A 14,347-nucleotide genomic window follows, 5' to 3' on the forward strand; every position below is an offset into this window, starting at 1 on the left:
AGGGCCTCGAACTTCCTCAGCAGCGTCAGCTGGGGCAGGGACACACAGGTGGTGCTGTGCTGAGGGGGAGCGACCTACCTGGAAGGGTCAAAGGTCAAACCACTCACCCACGGCTTCATTGACGTCTGCCCCTGTCTTGTTGATTGCCACAGCTCCCAAGCCGCAGTCAGCATCCACTCAGTCTGCCCTGGCAGATTCACCAGCTTCTTAATATTGGACCCACCCCCTGTCGGCATGTTGTGGAGCCCAGTTTGGTCTCATGACATCAGGGAGGGAGGGTTGACAATCCTAGATTCCTTCTCTGACTGGTGCAATTATATTGGGGCTAACACCAGACACCTCTACACCCTACCAACCTACCACATTCCTCGGAAGGAATGTGTCATCAGAACAGCCCAGCAGGCACCTGAAAGGAAGCCTAAGCTAAGCCCGGGAAGGGAACCTCCACCCCAGGGCACAGGTCCTATAAAAGGAAGTGGGGGGACTAACCTAGTTAATTAGTATGCAAGTGACATTGCAACACGTGACATCGTGGCGCGTGATATCGTGGCGTGTGACATCACAGGAAGTGGCATCACAAGAAATGACATCAAATCTAGGCCCTCATATATATTTTTAGAAGGCGTATCATGAGTACATTTGAGCACAGTTCGAATATGCTTGCAAACCCTCCTGATTTAGGCAGAAGATTCACTCTTTTGTAGACTACACATAAAACAATGTTGCCTTTTGTCAGTGTAAAGCTTCCTCTAGCCATAGTGCTTTACAAGTAAAAAAGTGATACTTAAATTAATACACCACCTCCGCAGGGGTAGTAAGCACTATATAAATGCTATTTATTTTGTGCAATACTGTGTAAGACCATCACATCTGACATTCTTACAGTGCTTGCATTTCTTGTAAACAGGGACTGAACAAAGTGAAAAGTTGCCTCTCAAGTATGTGTGAAGCGCTAACAAGGTGTGAGCCTTTGTTTCCCCTCTGCTGCATTTACATTAGGTGTGAGGTGGCTGACTGCTGCCAGCCAGAAGACTTGAACAAAAGGAGGCCTGATGACCCCTCAGTTTCGGCCTTCGTTATGGGCCCCTGGGCAAAGCACTACGCTCCGCTCGCGGAGTTTGCGAAGTTTTTGCAACTTCGCACTACGCGAGCGGCACGTAGCACAGTGCGAACATGCGTAGTGCAGCGTAGCGTAGTGCAGCGCTCATTTTTTGCTTGTTCGCGGTCCTGAACGTCATATTCGCGACCGCAAGCAAGTAAAATGACATCCCGGCGAGATTCTCAACGCGAGGAGGTCAGGTTTCTCATTGTGAGTGGTTGCGCATGCTCGCGACCGCTCTCAATGAGAAACTACCTGTTCGCGTTGAGAAAGCTGCCGCTCGAGTAATAATCTCCTCGAGCAGCAGAAAACTACAGCTCGCACTGTGCAAGATGCCGTTTTCAATGCTTGCACAGTGCCGGATGCTTGTCCGCACTGTGCAATCATTGAAAACGCATCTTGCACAGTGCGAACATGCTACTACGCAGCTCGCGTAGTGCTACGTGAAGTTCGCGTAGTGCGAAGTGCACTTCGCGTAGCTTCCCGTAGCGCTACTTCGCGAATTACGCCCACCCTTAAGCAGGAGTCAGAAATGAGACAGCCCCATTCCGTCCCCACCTGCACGTTGTAGCGGATCGAAAGCAGACAACAACTTGCAGGCGCTGCTCAATGTGTCCCGGTGTTTAGAAATTACACCAGGACGAATTCAGCATCTTTTTCAGTGGGGCCCAACTTGTTGGCAGTGTGGACGGCGTCCACCCTGTGAAAAAAGTGGTTGGACGCCGTTCACCCGCGTGTACCCCCGGCACGTGCCCTGCTCCACCCCCGTGCCCAGTTGCTGGCTCTGCCTCATCTATTCGTCTTTCATGAGGATGGCGGCGATCACTGTTCCATTCATGTCACTCCTGTGTGAGACACTGTTCCCAAAGTTTGCAGTGACTTTGTGAAAACATCCTGAGACGCTCTGCTTGACTTTCGTGGCACGTTGCCAAGGCTTGAATACGTCAAGTCATCAGGGAGTGCTGGAAGTCCTATTTTATGGTGTATGCCTGTGTCACGAGGGCAGTGAAGGGGATAAACACAACAAGATTAAAGGCCTTTAGATAAACATTGCAAGTTCTGGCAAAGCTAATATGCCAGACTATGGCAAGTTAATGCAATATTTAAACTTGTATTTTAATATATTGTAGGCTTATGCGACAAAAATAAAAAGACCGAACTAAAAACCGAAAATATGCCACCGCATACAAGTAGTGGGCAAACACAAGCAATACAAATTGGAAATGTAAAAATATTTAACCATCGCAAAGAATTTTAACATAACATTATGGGTGCTTCCTAACAGGCTCGTGCACTTAGAACAGAGATAGAAATTCTTTAAGATGTAATGCTTAACACAGGAAAATGTAATTGTATTAGCACAAAGAAAGCACATCTATTTGCTCTAAAGCATGGGTATTCGCAAACATTATTACAGGAGCCAAAACGGTTGGTCGGTAGTGTGACCGAGGGCTGCACAGTTACCAGCAGGGGGTGGTCGGGTCGTTGGTTGGGGGGGATAGGGTGGGTGTAGGGGAAGCGAAGCATGTACATCTACTGGCTGAATTGAATTGCACAATGTGGAAACAGATAACCCGGGAACAATCCTGGCTTTCCCACTTGACTAAATTGTGTGATCCTGGGCAATTGTTTCATTTAACTTTCCCTCCTTTTCCTTCATTTTCACAAATAAGATGACCTCAAAATGCATGACTTCAGAATGTGTGCTGTATAAAAACCTCTCCATGTATGATAGCAAACAGGGACGGACTGAGAACCAAAACCGGCCCTGGCAAAGTGCTCAGCTGGCCCACCGGGGCTTGGGGGTGCGGCCGAGCTGTTTGCCACAGCCAGTTTTGGCCGATTTCGTTACAGCAGGCGGTATTGCAGGTGCGCTGCAAAAATGGCCCTGTAATAAAATCGCCCCCTAACCTGGCGGCCCACCTGGGAAAATTCCCGGTGCCCGCTATGGCCAGTCGGAATGGTAGTTTACCCCCAGACTGGCCCTGATAGCAAACCCACCCCAGCTACCCAAAGGGTGCACATAACAACTGACTTGCCTCGGAGTTCATTGTTGGCATTGTTGCCAGGATGGTGGTGAAGCGTCAATGTTTCTAAATTCATGTTTGAAAACTTGAAACTTTAAAAAAAAAATACTTCTCAATACACTGATAGAATCTGATTTAGTAAGGTGAAAGTTTCTGCATGTTGATGAAGTACACTTCTTGAATTTTGAAGAGACTATATCGAATTCTTACACACATGCTGTAAGATTTCCTTGTAAATGAAGGTACTCCTGAAGTTAAGTGGTGCAGGGCTCCCTAGTTAATTCCTCTCTTTATCGTCACATAACATTTAAATAAACCTTTGTCCGTTTATTTAGCATATTTTTATTGTTAGTGCTTTGTCCAGTAAACAGCAGCGGTTGACCAGAGGGCCACACGTAAAGGTGAGGAGGACCGCATGCGGCCCCCGGGCCATACATTCAGTATCGCCGCTCTAACATAACTTAATTTAAGACATCATTTAAAGACACAAGAATGCCTAGAAAAAGAGGAAAGGTTCAAGAAAAATTATAGGATGAATAAGGTATTGGCCACTAACCCTGGCACTGAAGCACACTTTTTTAAAAGCAGATGTACATGTGTGATCAGGCTATGTTGATCCTTCACAATGCTGAAGTGGGCTGACCCGTTGCCCCATGCTGTGGCGGGCAGAGGCAATGTGTGAATGATAGGTGAACAGGCCAATGAGGTGAAAGGCTGTCCCAAATTCTTTCTATGTATGCATATATGTATCTATTTTTTTATTTATAGTTTAATATTAAATGAGTCTGGAGAAAGAGTTAAAGCTGTCCCTTGGCCAGAGTTGAAAACAATTCCTGATGAAAACTCAGAAAGGATTTCTGAAGTTGGCCGAACACCCTGTTGACATTTGGTAGGGCTCATCTAAGGCTACAACGTGACACATGTCAGTGCACTTGTGGATATTTCTTCACCACACTCACAGTGGTAGTGAGATCACATGGGCATGTTTCTTGCAGGATGTGAAGATGCTGTACAAACAGCTCGCTGGATCTCAACTGGAAGAAGTGAACACCCCCATTGGGACAGGGCTGGACGACATCCTGGAGACAATACGGATCCACTGGGAGAAGGACATAGAGAAGAACCGCGCCGAGACCGTAACCTTCCTGCAGGCCAAGGTAAGCGCAGGCTGCTGTCTCTGACCGGCCAGCATCTGTTGGCGTCCCACATGGGTGTCCATGATAGGTCCATGAGAGCAGGATCCGGGCCAGATGTTCAAGATAGCAAATTAATAAATTCAAAATGTTGTTATTAGGTTAATTGTGTGTAAGTGTATCCCATGTGGGTATCCTGAAAAGTTAGTTTGGATCCAGCCCTTTCAGGGCCTATGATGGATACCACAAGTGAATCACAGTGTTTTAAATACAAACCGTGGGGGATTTCCATTAAATACAATTCTGCATTCAGAACATTTTATTTCAAATGTTGAAGCTGGTTCTTGTCCTTAAGGGGCCCCACTTCAGTTTCCTTTTCCAGGTCTGGCAACTGGAGTGCAAAACATGCTAACTACTCGAAATCTACATAGCAAGTTAAACATGTATGCATACAACTTCAAGGAACTACAGTCTTGCAGAGAACCCAAGCAGGCTCTTCACCTGCTCATAGTACTAACTATGGTCTACTCGCAGTTTTAAATGATCAGAGTCTGGTAGGAGACCAGGTCAGGATTAACCCACTCATTTGTGGAATTGTCATTAAAATATGGAGGGGCTGGAAATCTCTTCTCTCTCCTGCCTCGTCATCTTTGGCGTGTACATTGTACGCAATCGATAGTAAAAACCTTGAAGGGGAACTAACATCAAGGCAGTCCTTCCAGCATTGTATGACATTCATTTGGACTTGGGTGGGAAGTGGCTTAAACTATACCCAGGAAAATGGAAGTGCTAGTGGTAAATGAGAAACGTAGTTTCTGGTTTGATACCCACTTGTCACCTGAGATGGGAGATCTTCCTTCCTCAATAAAATCTCTAAAAAGTCTAGAAGTAAAAATGGACCCTGAACTGCTTATTGCTGACCTAGTTGCCTCAGTTGTTTCCAGCTGTGCCTTCGACCTCAAACCTTTAAGGAAAATCTTACTATCCCTGAAAGACCATTGCAAATTGCCCTTATTGGGTCCTGCCTTGATAATGTCCATTCCCTATATTTTATAATTCTAATTTACCTGCCTCACAAACTCTACGTTATTGGGCATCTTGGTCGCTGGAGCCCCCAGAATATCTCATGCCTAGCACCACATTTATCAACAGCCTTAGTGACTCAGTTTAAGGCTCTCTGTATTGTCTATGTATCTCTTAACTGATAACATAACATGTGTATTTGTAAAGTGCACTTTCACCACTATGGGTATCTTGGCACTGAATAACAGATGTTTGTTGTTAGCCAACTCAATGGTACTCATTTTATCGACCTCAGATGGATGAAAGGCTGAGTGGACCCACCAGGATTTGAACCTGTGACCATGAGGTCAAAGACAGCCCCCTGCAGTAGACACATTAGTCCACTGAGCCACCAGACCCAGCTAACCTTTCGTACAAGTATTATTCACTTCCAAGTTCAACAAAAGCAGGATAGGAGGACATAGCTCCTCTGTGTGCTCGGCCAGACTCTGGAATTCTTTAACCAACAGATTTACATATCATAAGCTAATGTAGCCCCTTTAGGGGGATCTTTGAAAACCTAGTTAATCTGCCAGGCCTTAAAGATTCTTGTCAGTTTATTGCTTTCTATAGTTTAGTGGTCTAGTGCCAAGAAATCTATGATGAATAAACTCTCTATAAATATTTTTAACATAACTCGTGAATCTAGAAAAAAAAAATCAACATTAGATTGGGCACAATAGTAAATATTTACCTCCAAGTACTATCGCACATTTTCAAAAAATGAATAATTAAAAACATCTACACGCTCGGTCGAACAATATTTTCCATTTATGTTACTTTTTAGCAATTTCTTCTTAACACTTATATGATATTGAAATATTGAAAACCATACTGATGTTTTTGTACGATCATTCTACAACTCTCACACTACTACATCAATCATAATGTGAAAAACTGTAACACTTTGATGAAAGACGATATTCTGACCCTTGTAAGTCACCAACAGCATGATCATTATATTCCACAAAGACATTGTCATGGCATTATTTACACCTTGTACCTGTTTGTATCCACAGGAGTCAGATGTTGTACCTGCCGCGCGGAGCCAGGAGGAGGAGCAGGTTGAGGTCCTGCGGGAGGAGTTCCGCGGCACCGCGTGTAAGATACAAAGCCTCCAGGCAGAGACCGAGTCCTTGAGAAGCTTGGTAAGCAATGTTCGACTCCAGGTTATTGGAGTGTCAGGCAGGAGTCAAATCTCACGCACTGAGTCTCTCTAGTCACTTCCTTCAGCAATGCAAATTCTTCTGATCCATTCGCCTCTAGCCTCCACCCTGCAAATAGTGTATTTGTATTGCATTTTAGTGTTTATTCGTTCCTACCCCTAGGTGGGGCATTCAGGGAGGCATGTTAACGTCCTGCGACTGCTTACCTTGTTGATTATTGTCAGCTACAGCAGTGAAGTGCCTACAACATGTTACCCCATGACTATGGTAGCCACGATTTGCTCCCTTGTGGTCATGTGACTGGACGTTTGTTGGTAAGTCCCAGTATCCATCACCTGAGCCTGTCTCTGCAAACCTCTTAATGTATTACTGGTTGGTTCAGACATGTTCCTCAGAGCTGCTGTCAGATGGTGCCCCCTGTCGCTTTGTGGAGAGCTCTCTGCTTTTGTTCTGCATGGCAGTCAGCAGACGCGTGACTACCTGCTTCAAACTAGAGGACAAATAGTGCAAAGTAGGCAATGAATCCATAGGCAACACCGCCTACCTTCGGAGTTTTCACCTGGAATGGAATTGGCACCATGGTTGTAATAACTGCCTGTTTCTATTGTGTTGATCCATCCACAAAACCTCCGTCAGTGCCCTTGGTCAATCTTCACCTGTGCTGTTGCCAAGCCTGGATCTCTGCAAGTCTTACATTACCAGAAACTTTGGCAATTGAATGTTAAAGTGAGCTAGCCCTGTAATTACCTGGTCCCATTTTCCACCATGTTTTGTGTATTTGAACAATGATCTGGAAATAGTGATAAGATTTGTTTTGTGGCCTATCTCCACGGTGCAGCCCCACTTCTTCGGGATAATACGAACTTCATTTCCGTTTTGTATTGGTTTGTTTTCAGGTGATCCCCAGTGCCCTGTCTGAAATCCTTGCCGAACCATTTTTGCTATGGTGGAGCCCCCGCATTTCTCCCTTTCAGTTTTAGTGGGTGATTTTCCTCTACACCGGCTACAACCCAGGGTTTTTGATATCAGGGAGGGGTTCCCCACTTTGGTTTCCCCATAAATCTGGGTTTTTTTGTGCCTCAGTGTCCTCCTCTTCCCCGGCTTCTCTCGGTGTGCTCTTGTGCAGTTGCAGAAGAAGAAGCCTGGGGTAATGCCAGTGACGAGATTGTGGCATGAAAATATATTCATACCTTAGAGGTTTCCAAAAAACTACCACATGAGCCATTGCACTGAGCCGAGATACTGGAGACATGGTCTTGTCCCTGATCAGGAGATATCCTGGATATAAAGTTCTATATTGTTTCGAATCGCCCCACTCTTATGTTGTTTTAACCATTTCTGCATATGTGACAGTGATGATGAAGATTCTTCCTGTGTTGCAGAACATATGGGTCTTTGCAAATCAAGGCTAATTTACAAAAGTATTTATGAGTACTGGACATAGTACTACAGGAGTATTCATTTACATATTTTTCATGCCCATCTGAATCAGCCTAAAAATGTCCAATTGTCAATTAGTAGAAGTGCGAAGAAGGAACAGTCTTTCTATTTGTGTGAATAATCCTTTAATATTCCTATTTCCGATGTTTTGGGGTCTATTCACAAAGGCATGAAGGAGTATGTAAAAGAGTACTTGAGGAGTACCACCTTATGGACTCCAAAATTTCTTTGTGAGTAGGCAAATTTATTTTAATAAACAGACCTATGCCTTTGCTGTTAGATAACGGCTGCTCAGTAAAACAAGTTAGGCGCAAACTTTACAGCATCAATATGCGTAGAGGAGGTTTGGTTGTTTTTGTGCGGTCTTTAAATTCGGCTCCATTAACCGCGCCATTGATCTCACGCTGACATCCATTTTGATCAACATTTTCAAGTGTGGATGCTCAAGTTGAAACATGAATCAAGCGAGATGATTTGTCCTTAGTTTTAAATTCAGGCGAAGATAACTAGAGGAACTCCAACTTCCACAATTATTTACTAATCGAGTGAGGTTGCTGGGAAGCTTTGAAACACAAATCTTATGAATGGTTGTAGGTGTAAACTAATGATTTGGAGGCTCAAGTGCTGCAGCTTGGATATGATTCTCCAGCATCGGTAAACAATGTGTACCTCTATTGTAATACACAACTGACGCGATCCTATCTCTGCACACTTTTAGAGGGCGCAACCAAAAGGTTAGTGATATGGACTTCATAGATCTGTGAACAGAATATATACAAATCAGGCATGATATGTGTGATAAAGAGAATGATGAAGATGAGAACCATATACTTGTTTTGGAATGGAAACTTGGATTAAGTACAGTAGTCCCATATTTGGGCACTCCCTTAAAGTCTCAACTAGAATGGCCTGCCTTAGGGCAGAAAGTAATGGATCAATAATGGGGTTAACACATTTGTGGGGTATAAATTGATTTACTTCATGTTAAAAACCTACAAAGCCAACTCTGCGGCAACAATACGCTTTGAATCGGATTGTGGGAATATGCAAATGTTGTTGCCAATCTAAATAGAGGAAAAGAGATCCTTACGTTGCGCACCCACATCCCTAGCAAATGTATAATGCACTAAGACTTGGGGCTCACAAATATCTCTGATTTGGTTAAATGTGCACTCCTGACACTGTGGATATGAAGCTAGATAAACACAGAGTAGTCAAAGGGGTGCATTGCCTGGATTGCTATATGTGGAAAATGGTCTGGTGAACATCGCTCACAGTGACTTGTTTACAAATTCAACTTCTGTTTCGACAGCGGATAAGACTGCTCTAACCCAAATGTATATGCAGATAAGACTGGTCTAGCCAAATGCATATGCACCTAAGACTGGTCTAACCAAATGTATATGACTATAAGTGTTACCTCCTCGGAACAAATAGAGTTAAAAAGAACCAATGGTTAACACAACTTTGGGTCTGGATTATAAAACAAAAACCACTATGGCAGACAATTGTTAGAGAAAGTTAGATTTCTTATTAGCGTGCTATTGATTCACATGAGATATATAGTAGAGTGATAACATTTGCTCTTCTGATAAATGGCCCTTGCCTACAACAATGCATTAAGTTTTTGTGCTTATTATAAGAAACAAAGAATATATGGTAAGCATTTAATGCCAAGGATGGACTTTACAAGATTCAGACTTGCTGTCTTTATTACTGCAGCTTTTTCAGTCTTGCTTACTGCAATATCAGCAATGAAACAAATGAATAAATTAAGTAAGCTATGGTAATAGGATGATATTTTATGGATAATTAGCCTCCCTTTGTATTACATTAGATGATTCTGTAGTTTAACAATGAGTGTTGATACACACAAATGTTTATGTACTTGTGATGTTCAATGACTGTATGGCTACTTTTTCCAAATGGATTTAATATGATTACCTGTATTGTTACAGAAAAGGGGATTGGAGAACTCCCTGCATGACGCGAGGCACTGGCACGACATCGAGCTGCAGAACCTGGGCTCCGTCATCTCCAAGCTGGAAGCTGAGCTGGAAGAGATCCGCAGAGACACCGAGCAGCAGCAGAGAGACCGCGAGAACCTGCTCAGCAACAAGATGCAGCTGGAAAAGGAGATTTCCGCCTACCACTTCCTTCTGGATGGAGAGGAGAGGAGGTAGCTTGCAGCTAGAAGTCTTCCTTTGATATCTGTTTAAGTAATTAGGCTGAGGTGGAAATATTCTTGCATCTTGTCTTTATTCCTTATTCCCAGTTATGTGAGGTATCTCAGGGGGTCAGGCCGCAGTATGTGAGAGGTTATGGAAGGTGGTGAAGGGTGGAGTTAAAAATAGATCATAGCTTTCATAAAACCCTTATTTAGAGCATGGGCGTCAATTCACCAAAATGCTAGGGGAAGCGGGAAGTGAAATTATACGCCATTTAACATTTACTTTGACTCACACACACATACACATACATTTACACGCTCACATAAACACACTCTCACTCGCAAGCATGCATACAACATACTTCCAAAAGCATTTGTTACTTACTTTAGCTGCCCAATAGAGTCATATTCCAGCTAATTGAACTCCATTTGTTTAAATTACACAGTAAACAATATTATTCACTATTTGTGTAATAACAACATTGTCAGAAAACAAGAAAAGTGAAGGCCCAACCGGCGTCCATTAGGAAGAGCTGCCCCTGTGTTCCAGACACTGATTTTGCCACCTCTGTAGCCAGGAGTCACTAATGCACTGCCAGGGGTCACAAGGGGCAAGCCAGGGGTCATAGGTGCAACCTCTGAAGATCCCTAAATGACGTCCATAATTTTTAGGTGAGCTCTTCATGATTCCCTGATTTGTGCATGACAACATGAAAGGTTTCAACATGGGTGATTGGAACACACTTGAAGTAACATTTCAGAGTAACCCAGCATTTCCCAAGCCAATGGATTCTCATGAGACATTCATTATTTATGTATGAGTAAGCTTAAAGTATAGAGTACTGGCAGTCCTCATGCCTTGTTCTTAACTAGAAAGCCTATGTATTGGTTGTAGTCAATCTGGGGCAGGGAATTGTACTTAAACATTGGGAATACAGAGGCAGCTGGAGTGAGGCATTACCACAGTCCCTTTTCCATTTCACCTCTGTTAGTAAAAGTGCAAAGAAGGCACATTCATTCTTTTTGTACTCTTTGTATATAAATATGCCCTGAATATTTCCATTTTGTCCCAATTCTAGTTGATTTTAGGCTACCTACATTTGGAAACATAACTTTATTAAATCCATCCTTTGTGCTGCTGACCTTCACTGCTGACAGTGAATAATCCTAGATGAAGCATTAAAAGTTTCTCTGCCAGTGAAACAATAGGGCTGTCTCTGGGGCAGAAGGCTGAGGGGAGTAATCACTGGCAACTCACCTAGGAATGTGGCTGAAGGCCAAAGAGCCAAAGATGACACCTGGCTTGTGACAGGACTTTGCCCAGTGTGGCCTGGAGTGCAAGAAGCATCTCTTTAAGGGAACCCTTGCAGACATTTGTCTCTGTGCCCCTATGGAGGAAACTTGCTCCAGTACAACTAGAGGGGTTGAAACCTGATCTCCAAAGGGCAGGACCTGTGGAACTAGAAGCCCTGAAGAATGGATCCAGACTCCTTTCCCCTGGAAATGTTGAACATAAGCTAGCGACATTCATCAACATGCCCTGGCGGTAACCTATCTTACTACCAATAACACACCATTGAATGGGCTCGTTCACATCACGTTCACCGGCCACACTTATTTCCATCTACATGCAGTTTCACCAATTAGTATTCCTGAAGTCCTCAAAAAAACATTTCCTGTGCAGTTTGCCTAATTCTCTCTGAACTTAACTTATTATCTAAATTTCCAGTCTATGTTGCATTCCAGATGAGAATGTAATTCACCAACCAGGTACATTAACTATATTATTACCAACTTGAAGGTCAGTACGTTACTCACTTCCACTTTCCTCAGTTGCAAAGAACCATGGAATGCCTGTTGTGAACAATGATGTGCAAAGCTGGGAGGTGCACTGGCCCTTGGTTAACATTCTTTTTTTTTTATTTTACTTCTAGATGATTCTACAGACACCAGTCCCTGTAAAATATTGAAGAAATACAACATGTAATTTAAACTTCCTGAGGAATGGTTCTGTGATTTTCTGAGTGCAACAACACAGCAAACTTTTTTGCCAGTTTGCTTTGATTCAATTTGACTAGGATGTAGTGTTGAAGACTGTTTGCCTGAGACAATTCTCCCCAGTTGACGTTCATGCAGTGCACATACAGAAGCTGTTGTACTTCTCTGTTTTCGTGTGGATGGCAAGCACTCAGAATGGACGCAGCTCTCCGGAAGTGTTCAAGAATCGTCCAGAGGTTGGCACAAATGTGACATCATTCACCAAAATCCGAAGCCACAAATAAAAGTCTTCTATTGAAGTTCCCAGGTCCACTTACAGGGTTCTGTTTTCCTGCACTGTCAACATGATACTGGCCTATAATTAAAAAACACAAGCAACACCAGTCTGGGCTATATATTTGATAGCATACAGTGAACTATTTGTGATATGTTGTGACTGTCTATCATGAAAAGTGCATTTTATTGTTTAACATGAAGCTCTTTAGACAAGTGTAGTCCAGCTATCCAAAGGATACCAAGAATGCCAGTGTTGGAGTGACTGAGCAGGATTCTGTAGACATGATTGGCTCCTTTTACGGCTGGATGGACTGATAAACTTGTCTGTCAGCCACCCTGTAAGCAGAACAACTTGAAAGGAAAGGTTTTACAAAAATACAGGGATTTTCTTGGATCCAACAAGTTTTAGTGTAATCCTAAAAAAACATCACCTATGCCCTTTCAAAGTTTTACTTTTACCCATTACCTTAAAGTCATTGTAGAAGTTTTCTTACTTTTATCAGGCAACCCGAAAGTCGTAAATAAACCGTTCTTTTTCTGTATTCACTGGGTCTGTTGCTATAAACTGATAACGCATGTTTATATAAAAAATGTTCAACAATCTCTCTTCTTCGAAGTAGGGAGAAGGAAATTAAGATGAAAGAATGATTTTTTCAATAGACTAACATTATGCATTATCTTTTAATTGCCACTGCTACAATTCAACACAATCTAGAACCTGAACACAATACTCCAGAAATAGTCCCATGCACATAACATTCCTCCTCTTTAAAATGCGGCAACAACTTTTTCTTTACTGTAATTCTTCTTTATCCTCCTAGAATCATGCTTCTTATTTTTCCTTTGTCTCACCTTCTTTTCATAATAGGACTCTAGAATAACAGAACAACAGATTCAATACTTTTAGCAAATCCAATACATACTGTAATACTTTCATAACAACTTCAAATATCAAAACAGCACTATTATTCATAATAATTTCCCCTTAATTTATTTTCCTTTATTACTTTTTTTTAATACATATATATACAGGGTTGAGGAGGGTGGGATAATGTTAGCCTCCATGTCTTCAACCCTTTGGCTGCTAGGTCTTTTCCCCCATTTGTAGGCCTTATTTTGGCTATTAGGGGTAGTTCGCGCTTAGGCCCCTGTAACTTTTTGCCCACATAAGGTATCCACGCCGAATTTGCGCCCTATTTTTTCAAACCTCATGAGGATTTCAAAGGTACCTAGGGTTTGTGGATTCCCCTGTAGGGGGCCCAGAAATTAGCCAGAATTCAGCAAAGAATTTATTTATTTTTTGGGGAAAAGTGCTGCATAATAAAACGTCTGGTTTCTTTCCTGCAAATGGTATCGACAAAGGGTTTGTGGTGCTGAAATCACCCTCTTCCCAGCTTTCAGGGACAGGCAGACTTTTATCAGAAAATCAAATGTTTGGCATTTTACTGGGACATAGCCTATTTTTGCTAATTTTTGTCCTTTCAACATCCTTCCAGTTAGTGGTACAAATAGGTGTGAAAACAATAATGGATCCCAGAAAGCTATACATTTCTGAAAAGTAGACACAATTCTGAATTCAGCAAGAGCTCGTTTGTGTAGAAACTAACAGTTGAAAATAAGAAATATTGAAAATGAGTTGAAAAAAACAGCCATTTCTGCCAACGTTAACACCTGTAACTTTTTCTACGTATGACAGATTTTTTAAAGCAATATACCGTTACATTTGCTGAACCCTTCTGGTTGTAGGACTTGTAGTCTCACTAAGAACCCGAGGAACCCAGAGCCAATATCTTAGCAGCGCCTTGCAATGGTTTTTCATTGTGTACCAATTCATTAAAAAAAATATATAGAGTGAATAATACGTATCAAGGACACCTATGTATTTCGGAAATTATAACAAAATTTGGAGTTTCTACGCAGTAGTTATTTGCACATCTTTGAAATTGTGAGTACCCATTCTAGCATGTGAATTATAG

At 42.5% G+C, this 14,347-nt stretch overlaps 1 protein-coding gene across 1 annotated transcript in view; it reads left to right on the plus strand.

The window, feature by feature from the left end:
- Positions 1–12,478, plus strand: part of BFSP2 (beaded filament structural protein 2) — a 37,114-nt gene extending 24,636 nt beyond the window's left edge. The window contains exons 4-7 of the mRNA XM_078664439.1: positions 4,122–4,283; positions 6,341–6,469; positions 9,886–10,106; positions 12,032–12,478. Of these exons, the coding sequence (XP_078520565.1) occupies positions 4,122–4,283; positions 6,341–6,469; positions 9,886–10,106; positions 12,032–12,035 (516 nt within the window). The 3' untranslated portion in view covers positions 12,036–12,478. The remainder of the gene's footprint in view (positions 1–4,121; positions 4,284–6,340; positions 6,470–9,885; positions 10,107–12,031) is intronic.
- Positions 12,479–14,347: the final 1,869 nt, after the last annotated feature.

Source organism: Lissotriton helveticus, chromosome 10 (assembly GCF_964261635.1).
Source record: "Lissotriton helveticus chromosome 10, aLisHel1.1, whole genome shotgun sequence".
NCBI lineage: Eukaryota > Metazoa > Chordata > Amphibia > Caudata > Salamandridae > Lissotriton > Lissotriton helveticus.